Source organism: Misgurnus anguillicaudatus, unplaced genomic scaffold, assembly GCF_027580225.2.
Source record: "Misgurnus anguillicaudatus unplaced genomic scaffold, ASM2758022v2 HiC_scaffold_29, whole genome shotgun sequence".
Lineage (NCBI taxonomy): Eukaryota > Metazoa > Chordata > Actinopteri > Cypriniformes > Cobitidae > Misgurnus > Misgurnus anguillicaudatus.
This window is the reverse complement of record NW_027395279.1, coordinates 1,147,962-1,164,140: the sequence shown is the minus strand read 5'-3', so window position 1 is coordinate 1,164,140 and position 16,179 is coordinate 1,147,962. Positions and strand designations below refer to the sequence as shown.

The 16,179-nt window shown below is 40.3% G+C and overlaps 1 protein-coding gene across 1 annotated transcript; it reads left to right on the top strand.

Moving 5' to 3' along the window:
* The first annotated feature begins 6,861 nt into the window (after positions 1-6,861).
* LOC141362885 (phosphatidylcholine transfer protein-like) lies at positions 6,862-15,662 on the top strand. The gene is made up of 3 exons (XM_073865149.1): positions 6,862-7,052; positions 15,191-15,258; positions 15,365-15,662. Exons 1-3 carry the CDS (start codon positions 6,890-6,892, stop codon positions 15,440-15,442), a joined length of 309 nt encoding a protein of 102 aa, XP_073721250.1. The 5' UTR covers positions 6,862-6,889; the 3' UTR covers positions 15,443-15,662.
* The last annotated feature ends 517 nt before the right edge of the window (positions 15,663-16,179 follow it).

Here is a 16,179-nt window from a genome sequence, read left to right as displayed (position 1 = left end):
TCCAGACCTGTCCCAAATTAAACATGTAGCAGATAACTGTGACGATCTAGATATTGTAATAGAAAACCTAAACAATGTCTGTTCTAACACATTGGATGCCGTTGCTCCCATTCGAAAAAAGAGAATCAAAGAAAAACCGCCAGCTCCATGGTATGATCATCACACCGCAGCACTCAAAAAGGCAACTAGGAAAATGGAAAGAAATTATAGAAGCACAAAGTTAGAGGTATGGCGTGCAGCATGGAAAGAGAGTGTTAAACAATACAGACAGGCTATTAAAACCGCCAGATCTACCTATCTTAGCAAGCTTATAAATGAGAATCATAATAACCCTCGTTTCCTCTTCAGCACCGTTGCAAAACTGACTAGAAATAAAGAACAAACAGAAACCAATAGTAAACTTCAACACAATAGTAACGACTTCATGAACTTCTTTTCTAACAAAATTACGACTATAAGGGAAAACATCGTAGCTACCCAGGCAGCCACCACTCAACCCGTTAGTTCACTTAACACTAGACTACCATACGAACATCTTGATTCATTTAAACCTACTACAATAGATGAGCTCTCTAAACTAGTAACGTCATCCAAATCATCATCCTGTATATTAGACCCCGTTCCCACAAAACTGCTTAAAGAGGTATTGCCTGTAGTGTCAACCCCGGTTCTAAATATCTTTAACTCATCGCTAGAAAAAGGATACGTTCCAACAGCTTTCAAACTAGCAGTTATTAAACCGCTGATTAAAAAAACGCAGCTTGACCAGGGAGAGCTTAAAGGGATACTTCACCGATTTAGCATTCAGCTTTGTATCTGTAGAAACCCGGCAGTATTACTGAATGACCATGTTTCCCTCCCTCATTTCCCCCTGAGAGGAGAGATATCTGCATTTTGGTTTTGCAAAAAAGTCCTCCGATGATGTAATATGACGATTTTTGCATCATCGGAGGACTTTTTTGCAGAACCAAAATGCAGATATCTCTCCTCTCAGGGGGAAATGAGGGAGGGAAACATGGTCATTCAGTAATACTGCCGGGTTTCTACAGATACAAAGCTGAATGCTAAATCGGTGAAGTATCCCTTTAATAACTTTAGACCAATCTCAAATCTCCCTTTTCTTTCGAAAATATTAGAAAAGGTAGTGGCAAGCCAGTTACGCACATTCTTGACAAATAATAGTACATATGAAAAGTTCCAATCAGGATTCAGGCCCCACCATAGCACAGAGACAGCGTTGCTTAGAGTTACAAATGACCTCCTATTAACATCCGATCGTGGTGAAATCTCAATTCTTATATTATTAGACCTTAGTGCAGCCTTTGACACAATAGATCACACAATCTTACTCAATAGACTAGAAAACTATGTTGGTATCAGTGGTCAGGCGCTAGCCTGGTTTAGGTCATATCTAACCAATCGCTATCACTTTGTTTATGTAAACGAGGAAGAGTCATATCACTCCCTGGTTAAATACGGTGTACTGCAGGGTTCGGTTTTAGGTCCTATCCTGTTCTCGTTATACATGTTACCTCTAGGAGACATTATCAGGAAACATAACATAAGTTTTCACTGCTATGCGGATGATACCCAGCTTTACATCTCCTCACATCCCAGCGAAACTCACCAGTTTTCTAAGCTAACAGACTGCCTTAGCGATGTTAGTGACTGGATGGCACATAACTTTCTTAAGCTGAACTCCAATAAGACAGAGATACTTATTATTGAACCGAATCGCTACAAACATAATATGTCAGATTACAAGTTGCACATAGATGGCTGCACTGTGGTGCCATCTTCCACGGTTAGGAACTTAGGTGTGATGTTCGACAGCAACTTATCCTTCGATAGTCATATCGCCAACGTCTGCCGCACAGCATTCTTCCATCTTAGAAATATCTCGAAAATACGCCATATACTGTCTACATCTGACGCAGAGAAGCTTATCCATGCTTTTATGACCTCTAGAATAGACTATTGTAACTCGCTACTCGGGGGATGCCATGCAAATCAAGTAAACAAGCTTCAGCTAGTTCAAAACGCTTCCGCAAGGGTACTCACTCGATCTAAAAAGTATGACCACATAAGCCCAATTCTGGCATCTTTACACTGGCTACCAGTTAAATATTGCATACAATTTAAAATATAACTAATCACCTACAAAGCTTTAAATGGCCTAGCACCCTCATATCTTAGAGAATTACTATCAGAATACAATCCATCACGCACACTACGGTCGCAAAATTCTGGTCTCTTGATTATCCCTAGACTATCAAAAGTGTCTAAAAGTGGAAGGTCATTTTCCTACTTAGCCCCTAAGCTCTGGAATGATTTACCAACCGATGTCCGAGAATCAGACACAGTCGATAATTTTAAATCTAGACTTAAAACTTTTCTCTTCAACAAAGCATTCGCATAATTTGTCTAGTAAAAGTACTTAACTCGAAATAGTTATCTGAACGGAACAAAGCACTCGCGGTCATAACACAGATCAACCAAATAAATAAATAAAAATCTTATCTTAACCTATAGTCGGATTGCGATTTTGGAACTTTCGTGTTCTTGTGAATAGTATGCCATACAAACCCGTTTGCCACTGAACCTGCATTAACGACGACAGTGGGGCTTCCAGCCTTAGTCAAACGGGTTGGCACGTATGGTTGGGTTGTGATTTTGGCGCTTTCTTTGTATTGCAAATAGTATGCCATACAGACCCGTTTGCCACTGAACCTGCATTAACGACGACAGTGGGGCTTTTGGCCTTAGTCAAACGGGTTGGCACGTATGGTTGGGATGTGATTTTGGCGCTTTCTTTCTATTGCGAATAGTATGCCATACAGACCCGTTTGCCACTGAACCTGCATTAACGACGACAGTGGGGCTTCCGGCCTTAGTCAAACGGGTTGGCACGTATGGTCGGGTTGCGATTTTGGCACTTTCTTGTGTCTTGTGAATAGTATGCCATACAGACCCGTTTTCCACTGAACCTGCATTAACGACGACAGTGGGGCCTTCAGCCTTAGTCAAACGGGTTGACACGTATGGTCAGGTTGCGATGTTGGCGTTTTCTCGTGATCTTGTAAATAGTATGCAATATAGACCCGTTTGCCACTGAACCTGCATTAACGACGACAGTGGGGTTACAGTCCTTAGTCAAACGGGTCGACAGGTTTCATTTTCTCTTAAAAATCGGAAGGTGACCCTTAGTTACCATATATACCGTCGCAGTGGGCCCCCAATTTGCAAAATCCTCAACTGTGGATAAAACAATTATGCCTCAATAGTTAGTCTGTCTGAAACTAAGCTGATTAAACCACATCACTGTGTGACACTTGCATTACATGTGAACGGCCCCTACGCTAATATGATTTTGTTTTTCTCTCCCTGTCTCGTCCCTGGGTCCCAGTGACCCTGAGGACAATGGGACAAACAGACCCAGTTCCGGTAGATGTGAAAGTCGGCACACCTCTGATCTACTGGTCGTCCTTCAATGTGATGCCCAGCTGATGCCTGACCAACGACCACTGGCAGGACCCGCTTAATATCCGCTTAATCTCCGCTTAATCTCCACTTAAGCTCCTTATCCGTTTATATGTGTGTATATACATGTATATCTCCCAAGGGTTTTTCCCTCCTAGGACTTTTATTTTTATTTCCTCGGCTAAACAACCCGGGGTTTTTGTTTTTTTCTCCTAGGGGTTTTTTTACCCCGGGGAGGTAGCCTGCTTTGGCTTAATTTAGCTTCTTCTTCTAGACGTTACATTAGTAATATGCTCGCTCATAATGTTGCGTCATAGCCACAGCAAATTTGACTGCTTATGCTATTGTGTATTATGTTATGCTTTCTGTCGTTTTTCTGTGCTTTTACTGCTTCTATTAATGTAAAGCTGCTTTGAAACAATTGAGTATTGTGAAAAGCGCTATATAAATAAAATTGAATTGAAAAAAATTGAATTGAATTGGCAACATAATTTGGTATTAAAAGAGCCTCTTAGAGTGGCAGTGTCTCTCAGAAGTCAATATGGGCAGAGAATCACACATTTCCCCAATGCTGCAGCGAAAAAAATTGCAAAGAAAAATTGCAAAGAGTTTGAAGTTATCATCATCTACAGTGCATAATATCATCCAAAGATTCAAAGAATCTGGAACAATCTCTGTGCATAAAGGTCAAGGCCGGAAAACCATACTTGATGCCCATGATCTTCGGGCTCTTAGACGGCACTGCATCACATACAGGAATGCTACTGTAATGGAAATCACAACATGGGCTCAGGAATACTTCCAGAGAACATTGTCAGTGAACACAATCCACCGTGCCATTCGCCGTTGCCAGCTAAAACTCTATAGGTCAAAAAAGAAGCCATATCTAAACATGACCCAGAAGAGCAGGCATTTTCTCTGGGCCAAGGCTCATTTAAAATGGACTGTGGCAAAGAGAAAAACTGTTCTGTGGTCAGATGAATCAAAATTTGAAGTTCTTTTTGAAAAACGGATGCCATTTCATCCAGACTAAAGAGGACAATGACAACCCAAGTTGTTATTAGCGCTCAGTTCAGAAGCCTGCATCTCTGATGGTATGGGGTTGCATGAGTACGTGTGGCATGGGCAGCTTACACATCTGGAAAGGCACCATCAATGCTGAAAGGTTTATCCAAGTTGTAGAACAACATATGCTTCTATCCAGATGTCGTCTCTTTCAGGGAAGACCTTGTATTTTCCAACATGACAATGCCAGACCACATACTGCAGCAATTACAACATCATATCTGCGTAGAAGAAGGATCCGGGTACTGCAGTCAGCCTGCAGTCCAGATCTTTCACATTGGCGCATCATAAAGAGGAAGATGCGATAAACAAGACCTAAGACAGTTGAGCAACTAGAAGCCTTTATTAGACAAGAATAGAACATTCCTATTCCTAAACATTGGTCTGCCTCAAGCTGTTTCTTATATGTACATTTAAATTTTCTGGCTTCTTATTGCTACCTGTCCAAACTTTTTTGGAATGTGTATCTCTCATAAAATCCAAATTGAGCCAATATTTGGCATGACATTTCAAAATGTCTCGTGTTATATGCATAACATTTGAAATGTTATCTATATTCTATTGTGAATAAAATATAAGTTTATGATATCTGTAAATTATTCCAAATTATTTTATCTCACAATTTCTACAGTGTCCCAACTTTTTCTGATTTGAGGATGTATATCCCTGAATATTAACTTTCATTTTGGACTCCATATCCCATAATCCAACATACATGGACTGATTACTCTGCCACCTGAAACTCATTGGACAGCCTATATAAACTCCTGGAAACTATTGCTGCGTCCGAAACCGCCAACTTCATACTATATAGTACGCGAAATGCAGTAGGCGAGGCGAGTAGTATGTCCAAATACATAGTATTCGAAAAACAGTATGCGAAAAGTACCCGGATGACCTACTACTTCCGGTTAGATTTTGCAGTGTGCATACGATGGACACTTCACTATCCCATGATGCCCTGGCAGAGGAGTTATCCAACGAAGAAGAAGAGGTATGCGGCTGTTTTCGCGCTGGAACGACATCACGTGATGGCGACGTATGTCACGTGATGTAGCAACATGGCCGATGTAGTACGTCCGAATCTCATTCATACTACCCGGATTCATACTATACAGTACTGTTTTAACGTCAAGTAAGTAGGTACTTCATCTAATTCAGTACCTACTATACAGTATGCGGTTTCGGACGCAGCCATTCAGTCAGTGCAAAGTCTTGATTTGTTCTGGTTTTCATCACTGAGCTGCCTGCCTGCCTGCCTGCCTGCCTGCCTGCCTGCCTGCCTTGATCTTTAACGGTTTTAAGTATGTTTGTTGCCTGCCCTGACCCTTTTGCCTGGTTCTCTTCACTGGTTGCCCGTTCATTTTAAAATTGATTTCAAGATTTTACTTTTAGTTTTTAAATCATTAAATGACACTGCTCCTAAATCCCTCTCAGATCTATTATAGCCATATGCTGCATCCAGAGCACTTAGGTCTGCTGGGCAACTGCTTTTAGTCTCCCCCAATGCAAGATTAAAGAGCAGAGGTGACCGTGCCTTTGCAGTGGTATCCCCGAATTTCTGGAATAATTTACCTTTGTACATTAAGCAGGCACCTTCACTTGGTGCTTTAACATCACATTTAAAAACATATTTGTACAGTATAGTGCAGCACATAACGCAGTATGAGAGTTACCTGTTAGGAGTTCTTTTTAAGTGTGTGTTACTGATCATTATTGTTTTTTATTGTATATTTTATTCTGTTTTCATTTTTTTCTGTTTTTATTTTATTTATTTATATTTTTTTAGTTCTACTATTTATTTTATATTGTAGGTACAGCACTTTGGTGAACACCTGCTGTTTTAAAAGGTGCTCTATAAATACATTTTTATTTGATTTTCCTATTTAAAGACTGTTACATGAGAAGTAGTAGTACAGTGCAATTATATTGCATGGCAGAAGAGCACTTAGTTTGCAGCACTTCGACCTCTGGCGCAGTAATATCATATCATTTAGCCTGTTTCCAATACAATAATGAAAACCAGCCTTAATTGTCATGAAAATAATCTTGCAACACAAAAGTCCTAAAATAGGTGTTTTTCTTTAATGCAAAATATCATTTCTTATTTTGGCTAAAATCTGAACGGACAGGCTCTATAAGAGTTCAGTAAGATTCAGTTTTAAAGATTGTTTATCTTGGCAATGCATGTGTGCTGTATTTGAGAAACGGCCAGCATCTTCACAAGAAATCTCGCGAGACACATGTAATCTCGCGAAACACATTTAATCTCGTCGCACGAGATCTCGTCACACCCCTAGTAAACACAGAACAGTTAGCCCTTAACTCTCTACAGTATGTGTACATGCGGGAACGTCGGGTTCTGGAAAAGGACGGCCGTAAAATTTGGGTGATTTTAGCCAAGAGCACTTCTGTGTTTGAGTGTCCTGAGAAGAAAGGTGTGATCCGGGTGAAGGATTACAAACAGACTCTGACCATAGAGAACGACGGATCGGGCGGAACCAAAGGTGCACATGCATTACAGATTACACACTGTTTAAGCACTTGATCTAAACCTGAGTTTATCTCTGTAACAGGAGATATAAGGGGTTGAAATGGGTTTTGGTTAGACGGGACACAACAAACGAAAATCTCTAGAGATGTTGGGTTATGGTTAGGTTTGGGATTAGGATTAAAACAGCTGTTCTGGCTAGATGGGATACAGCTATGATCTAAATTCTGTGAAATATTGGGTTAGGGGGTAGGGGGTAGGATTAGGATGAAAACAGCAGTTCTGTCTAGATGGGATACAGCTACGATCTAAATGCTGTGAAATGTTGGGTTAGGGGGTAGGGTTAGGACAGTGCTTTAAGTGGCCCAAAAGAAGTGCCCGGTACTCTATTTTTCTTTTTTTTTTTTTTTTGCTGACTCGACTTCTATATTGAAGGGGTTTTATATTCAGCAGTCAACAGACGAGCTTGTAAAAAATAATAAATCCTTATATAAATTTGTGGATTTGCTTGAGCTAAAAATAGCTATTGAACATACATAAAATGTGCAAAAGGTAGATATATAAGTAAAATTTTCAGCATGGTCAAATGCTAAAACTAGTTGTTCAGATAGAAAGAGCTTAAAAACAAAGACTTTAAAATGACACCAAGACCATGTCTATGGGTTCAAGAATAACAAAATACTGGGAATTTAACTGTTGTTCAAATTCATTGAAATTATGTTGGGCAGTGTCCCAAACCAAAAAGGGCACCAAGGGGGATGGTACTATTAGTTATGTTACTAGCATCAACTTAGACAAGTGATTATAATGGGAAATATAATAACAAGAATTAAAGTGTGACAAAAAATATTCAATATGATTTACCTGCTGGCTTGATGGATCTTTGAATCCATGTTTGCAATGTTGAACTGCCTTTAGAAGCAGCCTCCGTTTCCGTTCTCTGTCTTTATTTGGTGAAGGCATTTGGGGTTTTTGTATTTTTGCCTACAAAGTGTGCCAACAACAGCAAATTTAGTGTTTATATTAACTTAGATCTGATCGGGAACATTAAATCCATTAGACAAGCGATAATAGTAAGAATGTGGATATTTTGTTGTTGTTTGCTTGCTAAGTTGTTGGCACTTTTACATTTTACAAATACATAAACAAACTTCCAAATGAGTAATTCTGCGGTTTAACAGCTGATATAATGTAATAAATCTACCTGTTAATGCAACGAACTTCAGAAACTGTTGTCCAGGCAGAGAGTGCACACAGAGATGCTGCGGAGCGGGCGGGAAAACACGAAGTGGATTAGCGGAATCAGTGGATCTTTAGCGATCTTTAGGATCTTTTTATAGATCACAACCTTTGCGTGCGAAATTACGGAGGATAAAATACGGGAGGTTTAAGGGAAAATACTAATACAGGAGGACGGCGGGAAAGAAGGGTAAAATACGGGACTTTCCCGGCCAAAATGGGATCCTTCACGGGTATGAGTCACACCTCTCCACACCACGTTGAGGCTGACTGACAGCAAAGGCAGGCGACGCATGCGCTTTTAACTTGTAAACTTAAGGGTGTATGGGTAATGTAGTCTCTGCTCTCGGTGGGACGAATTAGGAAGTGTACATTGTGAAGAACACTCTGAAAAGCGGCAGCGCAGCCAAAGGATTAAAACCTTTGATTTAAACAGATGTGCAATTGAGCGTTCCGGTATGCTAAGAGCACGTTCTGGGCTCAGTTAGAGGTGGTGGTACGCTCAAGAGCTATTTTTAGAAGTGGCGGTACTGAGTACCAGCGCGTTCCGGCCCACTTAAAGCACTGGGTTAGGATGAAAATCGTGGATTTGGCTAGATGGGATACAGCTACGACCTAAATGCTGTGAAATTTTGGGTTAGGGGGTAGGGTTAGGATGAAAATCGTGGTTCTGGCTAGATGGGATACAGCTATGATCTAAATGCTGTGAAATGTTTGGTTAGGGGCAAGGCCGTAGCCAGGATTTTTCAAATACCGAGGACATTTTTTTTATTATTTACATTTTTTCCATATTACAGAATAATAATAAACATGTCCAAATTACGACATAGCACAAATGTAACTGTGTCTGTGAGAATTTTGTTGGTGACTAAAAGCATCCAAAATAAATCAATGGATACATTTCATCAACTGAAGTGCAAGTCACCCTTTGCCTAGAAACGGCAAAACTGTCATTTTTTCAAGAAGCTTCTTAAATTTTCAATTTAGGATGAATTTTTAAGAGTATAGAAGGAGTTTATAAATAATAAGGGCTCTTAGTGGCTGCTTTTTCTTCAATATTCAGTGTAAGTCATCTATTTCAAAAAATATATTTTTGGTTTCTAATAACAAAAATTAATCTGTTTGGCACAGCTATATTTTGTCTACAAAAGTAATTTCAAGCATTTAACCATAAGCCTTCAGATTTAATGATTTTAAGACCATAGTTAACATTTTAGTTAATTGACCTTAAACTTTTGAATAGTAGTGTAGGTTTTAATCTCATTGGTAGCCGTATTGCATCCCATATTGTAGGCTATTTGCTGCATAACCTTTAACTTTCTCACCTTCCCTCCTTCTCTGCTCATCTTTTGCTGGCTTTCCAAATGATAGTTAAGTTTGTTACAGCCTTTTCATTTTCATTTGCTTTATTAGATTAGAATTACAGACGTGGAGAGACTCTTTCTTACGTTGCATGTTACATAAACATTCTTGCCTTTCTTGCATACTATTCTTGTATAGAAGCAGTGCTTATTACACTTTGTGTTTGCGACCACTACCTTTGAGCTTGTTGTACTTGCCATCGCTCTGTCGTTGCGGTTGTGAGGGACTCTGGCGGACTCCACGTGAGGACCGGGCTGTCTGTGAGTGTCTAGCAGCAGCACCCACTGATCGTTGAGTGTAGAGAATGATACATGCTCTCGCGTCAGTCTTCAACCACGACAGAAAAGATTGCTAGATTTGTCCTTTTTTCGCTTTTTTTAAGTTGCTAAATCTAGCGACAAAGTCATCAACAAGTTGGCAACACGGCACTGCTCGCACTGTGCATGTATACAGTGTATGAGCTAATCCTGCTTCTGGTTGGCTAACGATGGAAATTCAGCCAATCATCATTGATTATGTGGTTGTCCCACCCCCTCTACCATATACAGGCCAATCATCATTAGTTATGTGTTTTCCACCCCTCAACACACGCAAGAGAAAAACATTGCCTGTCTAATGATGAGAGTTTACTCGCTTCAGTGAGATTAATTATACTAATGCGCAGCATTTTAATGTCAGTAACGCTGTAAGGAAACAACGTTTATATATACAGTTGTGTTCAAAATTATTCAACCCCAACTGAAATTGATTGTTTTGGCCGGTTTGACATTGATTTTGATCATTCAGTCATCCTGCTTACAATTACATCAAAGAGGCATGTGTAGGTCAGACAAATATAACATAACATTTATAATGAAATAACCACAAATGTCTTTTCTGTGCTCACATCATTTTCAGTTTTATTCAACCCCCAAGTGACATTCAATCTTAGTACTTAGTACAACATCCTTTTACAGTTAAAACAGCTTTTAAACGTGAAGCATAGCTTGACACAAGTGTCTTGCAGCGATCTACGGGTATCTTCGCCCATTCATCATGGGCAAAAGCCTCCAGTTCAGTCACATTCTTAGGCTTGCGCACTGCAACTGCTTTCTTTAAGTCCCACCAGAGGTTCTCAATCGGATTTAAGTCTGGTGACTGCGATGGCCACTTCAAAATGTTCCAGCCTTTTTTCTGCAACCATGCTCTAGTGGATTTGGAGGTATGCTTGGGATCATTGTCCTGTTGAAAGGTCCAACGTCTCCCAAGCCTCAGGTTTGTGACGGACTGCAACACATTGTCATCCAATATCTCCTGGTACTGAAGAGAATTCATGGTACCTTGCACACGCTGAAGTTTCCCTGTACCTGCAGAAGCAAAACAGCCCCAAAGCATGATTGACCCCCCACCATGCTTCACAGACGGCAAGGTGTTCTTTTCTTCATAGGCCTTGTTTTTCCTCCTCCAAACATAGCGTTGATCCATGGGCCCAAACAGTTCTAATTTTCCACAGAACACTATCCCAAAACTTCTGTGGTTTGTCCACATGACTTTTGGCATACTGCAGTCGACTCTTCTTATTCTTTGGAGACAGCAAGGGGGTGCGCCTGGGAGTTCTGGCATGGAGGCCTTCAGTACGCAGGGTGCGCCGTATTGTCTGAGCAGAAACTTCAGTACCCACATCTGACAAATCTTTTCTCAGTTCCTCAGCAGTCACACGGGGACTTTTTTCCACTCTACGCTTCAGATAGCGCACAGCAGTCGCAGTTAGCATCTTTTTTCTGCCACGACCAGGAAGCGTTTCAACAGTGCCCTTTGCCTTGAATTTGCGAATGATGCTTCCTATGGTGTCTCTTGGTATGTTTAACATCTTTGCAATCTTCTTATAGCCATTGCCCTTCCTGTGAAGATTAATCACCTCTTCTCTTGTCTTCCTGGACCATTCTTTTGACTTCACCATGTTTGTAACCACACCAGTAAATGTTTAGAAGGAGTTGAGTATCACAGTCATTTTAAAGCTGCCTAATTGGTGCTTATTAGGCTTTATTGCTGTTCCCTGACATCCATAGGTGTTTTCAATACCTGATTGAAAACACTTCAATGAACCTCTGTTCTTCAGAGTGGTAGTTCTTTAAGGGGTTGAATAATTGTGTCAATGAAGAATTCACAAAAGAAACATTTACTACTATATTACAAAACCAATTGATGTCATTTTAGTTGCATATGGTTCTTTAAGAAGTCATTGTAGGATTTCATTCTGAATACAATTACAAATGTACACAAAATTCCCTAAAACCCTTAACAGCATTGGGGGTTGAATAATTTTGAACACAACTGTATAACGCCATTATTTCCATCACTGCACGTGATGGTCCGTAGATGCAAGGATTATCTCGTCGGCTATTTTCACATCAAAATGAAACGAAACTTCAAGAAAAAACTACCGAGGACATGACCTCGGTGTCCTCAATGGTAGCTACGGCCATGGTTAGGGGGTAGGATTAGGATGAAAATCGTGGTTCTAGCTAGATGTGATACAGCTACGACCTAAATGCTGTGAAATTTTGGGTTAGGGGATAGGATTAGGATTAGGATGAGGATGAAAATTGCGGTTCTGGCTAGATGGGATACAGCTATGACCTAAATGTTGGGTTAGGATTAGGATGAAAATTGCAGTTCTGGCTAGATGGGATACAGCTACGACCTAAATGCCGTGAAATGTTGGGTTAGGGGGTAGGATTAGGATGAAAATCGTGGTTCTGGCTAGATAGGATACAGCTATGATCTAAATGCTGTGAAATGTTGGGTTAGAGGTAGGGGGTAGGATAAGGATGAAAACAGCAGTTCTGTCTAGATGGGATACAGCTACGATCTAAATGCTGTGAAATGTTGGGTTAGGGGGTAGGATTAGGATGAAAACAGCAGTTCTGTCTAGATGGGATACAGCTATGATCTAAATGCTGTGAAATGTTGGGTTAGGGGGTAGGATTAGGATGAAAACAGCAGTTCTGTCTAGATGGGATACAGCTACGATCTAAATGCTGTGAAATGTTGGGTTAGGGGGTAGGATTAGGATGAAAATCGTGGTTCTGGCTAGATGGGATACAGCTACGACCTAAATGCTGTGAAATTTTGGGTTAGGGGGTAGGATTAGGATGAAAACAGCAGTTCTGTCTAGATGGGATACAGCTACGATCTAAATGCTGTGAAATGTTGGGTTAGGGGGTAGGATTAGGATGAAAATCGTGGTTCTGGCTAGATGGGAGACAGCTATTATCTAAATGCTGTGAAATGTTGGGTTAGGGGGTAGGATTAGGATGAAAACAGCAGTTCTGTCTAGATGGGATACAGCTACGATCTAAATGCTGTGAAACGTTGGGTTAGGGGGTAGGATTAGGATGAAAACAGCAGTTCTGTCTAGATGGGATACAGCTATGATCTAAATGCTGTGAAATGTTGGGTTAGGGGGTAGGATTAGGATGAAAACAGCAGTTCTGTCTAGATGGGATACAGCTACGATCTAAATGCTGTGAAATGTTGGGTTAGGGGGTAGGATTAGGATGAAAATCGTGGTTCTGGCTAGATGGGATACAGCTACGACCTAAATGCTGTGAAATTTTGGGTTAGGGGATAGGATTAGGATGAAAATTGCGGTTCTGGCTAGATGGGATACAGCTATGATCTAAATGCTGTGAAATGTTGGGTTAGGGGGTAGGATTAGGATGAAAACAGCAGTTCTGTCTAGATGGGATACAGCTATGATCTAAATGCTGTGAAATGTTGGGTTAGGGGGTAGGATTAGGATGAAAACAGCAGTTTTGTCTAGATGGGATACAGCTACGATCTAAATGCTGTGAAATGTTGGGTTAGGGGGTAGGATTAGGATGAAAATCGTGGTTCTGGCTAGATGGGATACAGCTACGACCTAAATGCTGTGAAATTTTGGGTTAGGGGATAGGATTAGGATGAAAATTGCGGTTCTGGCTAGATGGGATACAGCTACGATCTAAATGCTGTGAAATGTTGGGTTAGGGGGTAGGATTAGGATGAAAATCGTGGTTCTGGCTAGATGGGATACAGCTACGACCTAAATGCTGTGAAATTTTGGGTTAGGGGATAGGATTAGGATGAAAATTGCGGTTCTGGCAAGATGGGATACAGCTATGATCTAAATGCTGTGAAATGTTGGGTTAGGGGGTAGGATTAGGATGAAAATCGTGGTTCTGGCTAGATAGGATACAGCTATGATCTAAATGCTGTGAAATGTTGGGTTAGGGGGTAGGATTGGGATGAAAATCATGGTTCTGGCTAGATGGAATACAGCTACGACCTAAATGCTGTGAAATGTTGGGCTAGGGGGTAGGATTAGGATGAAAACAGCAGTTCTGTCTAGATGGGATACAGCTACGATCTAAATGCTGTGAAATGCTGGGTTAGGGTGTAGGATTAGGATGAAAACAGCAGTTCTGTCTAGATGGGATACAGCTACGATCTAAATGCTGTGAAATGTTGGGTTAGGGGGTAGGATTAGGATGAAAACAGCAGTTCTGTCTAGATGGGATACAGCTACGATCTAAATGCTGTGAAATTTTGGGTTAGGGGATAGGATTAGGATGAAAATTGCGGTTCTGGCTAGATGGGATGCAGCTATGATCTAAATGCTGTGAAATGTTGGGTTAGGGGGTAGGATTAGGATGAAAATCGTGGTTCTGGCTAGATGGGATACAGCTACGACCTAAATGCCGTGAAATGTTGGGTTAGGGGGTAGGGGGTAGGATTAGGATGAAAACAGCAGTTCTGTCTAGATGGGATACAGCTACGATCTAAATGCTGTGAAACGTTGGGTTAGGGGGTAGGATTAGGATGAAAATCGTGGTTCTGGCTAGATTGGATACAGCTATGATCTAAATGCTTTGAAATGTTTGGTTAGGGGGTAGGATTAGGATGAAAACAGCAGTTCTGTCTAGATGGGATACAGCTACAATCTAAATGCTGTGAAATGTTGGGTTAGGGGGTAGGATTAGGATAAAAATTGCGGTTCTGGCTAGATGGAATACAGCTACGATCTAAATGCTGTGAAATGTTGGGCTAGGGGGTAGGATTAGGATAAAAACAAAGCTTATCCGTGAGATAATGCTTAAATGCTTAGTGAGATCCGGTGAGTTTTTTATCCATTCTATCCACAATCGCCTAAATAAGGGCGCACCTTTTCCCATGATGCATTGAAAATAATTTAATTGAATTAAAAAGTATAAATGCATTCATTAAAACTACTAAGTAAAATATGGGCTACTTTTTTGTGTAATAGAAATATTTTTATATTTTTAACGCTTATGAACTGAAATGGCTTTAGGATTGCTGGACATTTTTTTTTAGATGTTTGATTATACAAGTATATTGTGTAGCTTAACAATGGCCTCATGTTTTGAAAGCTTAATGATATTGTTAAAAATATTTTTTAATGAAGAAACTGAATAGGATTTCTCTCCCATTTGCTTTATACTTATTTTAAATTTTATGTCTCAGTAGCTGACCGATTGATAACTGTGTGTTTATGTGAATCATATGTTTTAGTGTTTTTGAACTACTTTGATAATCCTGGTGGCATGATTCCAACATGGCTGGTGAACTGGGTGGCAAAGGTAAGCGAGTTTGGGATGTGCTTGATTTATTATTACATCAGGAAAACTATGATAAGCCGAGCGTGTGGTGCAATGCTCCGTTGATCAATCTGTGTTTTTCATCCAGACGGGCGTTCCGGCTTTTCTGACTGACATGAAGAAAGCCTGCTCCAACTATTCCAGCTACTGCAAAACTAACAAGTGATGCATGTATGATCGTCTTTCGTTTTCTCTTGCATTGTTTTGTTTGGTGTCAGAAGGGCATTTGGTGGGTTGTGGGTCGAATGATTGCTGTTTTTATTGTGGCCAACATCAGGAATCCTTCACGAGCATTCAGTCTTAATAATCTTACTTATCTGCTCTCGAGTCACAGAATCAAAAGATTTCAGGTTCCCCAGATTTTGTTATATATGTGTTATATATGTGTTATATATGTGTTATAATGATCACTCCTTATATTATTAGACCTTAGTGCAGCCTTTGACACAATAGATCACACAATCTTACTTAATAGGCTAGAAAACTATGTTGGCATCAGTGGTCAGGCGCTAGCTTGGTTCAGATCGTATCTAACCAATCGCTATCACTTTGTTTATGTAAATAAGGAGGAGTCACATCACTCCCTGGTTAAATACGGCGTACCGCAGGGATCAGTTTTAGGTCCTATTCTGTTTTCGTTATATATGTTACCTCTGGGAGATATTATCAGAAATCATAACATACAGTTTCACTGCTATGCAGATGACACACAGCTTTACATCTCCTCGCATCCTAGCGAAACACAAAATTTTTCTAAGCTATCAGACTGCATCAGCGATATAAGTGACTGGATGTCACATAACTTTCTTATGCTAAACTCCAATAAGACAGAGATACTTGTTATCGAACCGAATCGCTACAAACATAATATGACAGATTACAAGTTGCCCATAGATGGCTGCA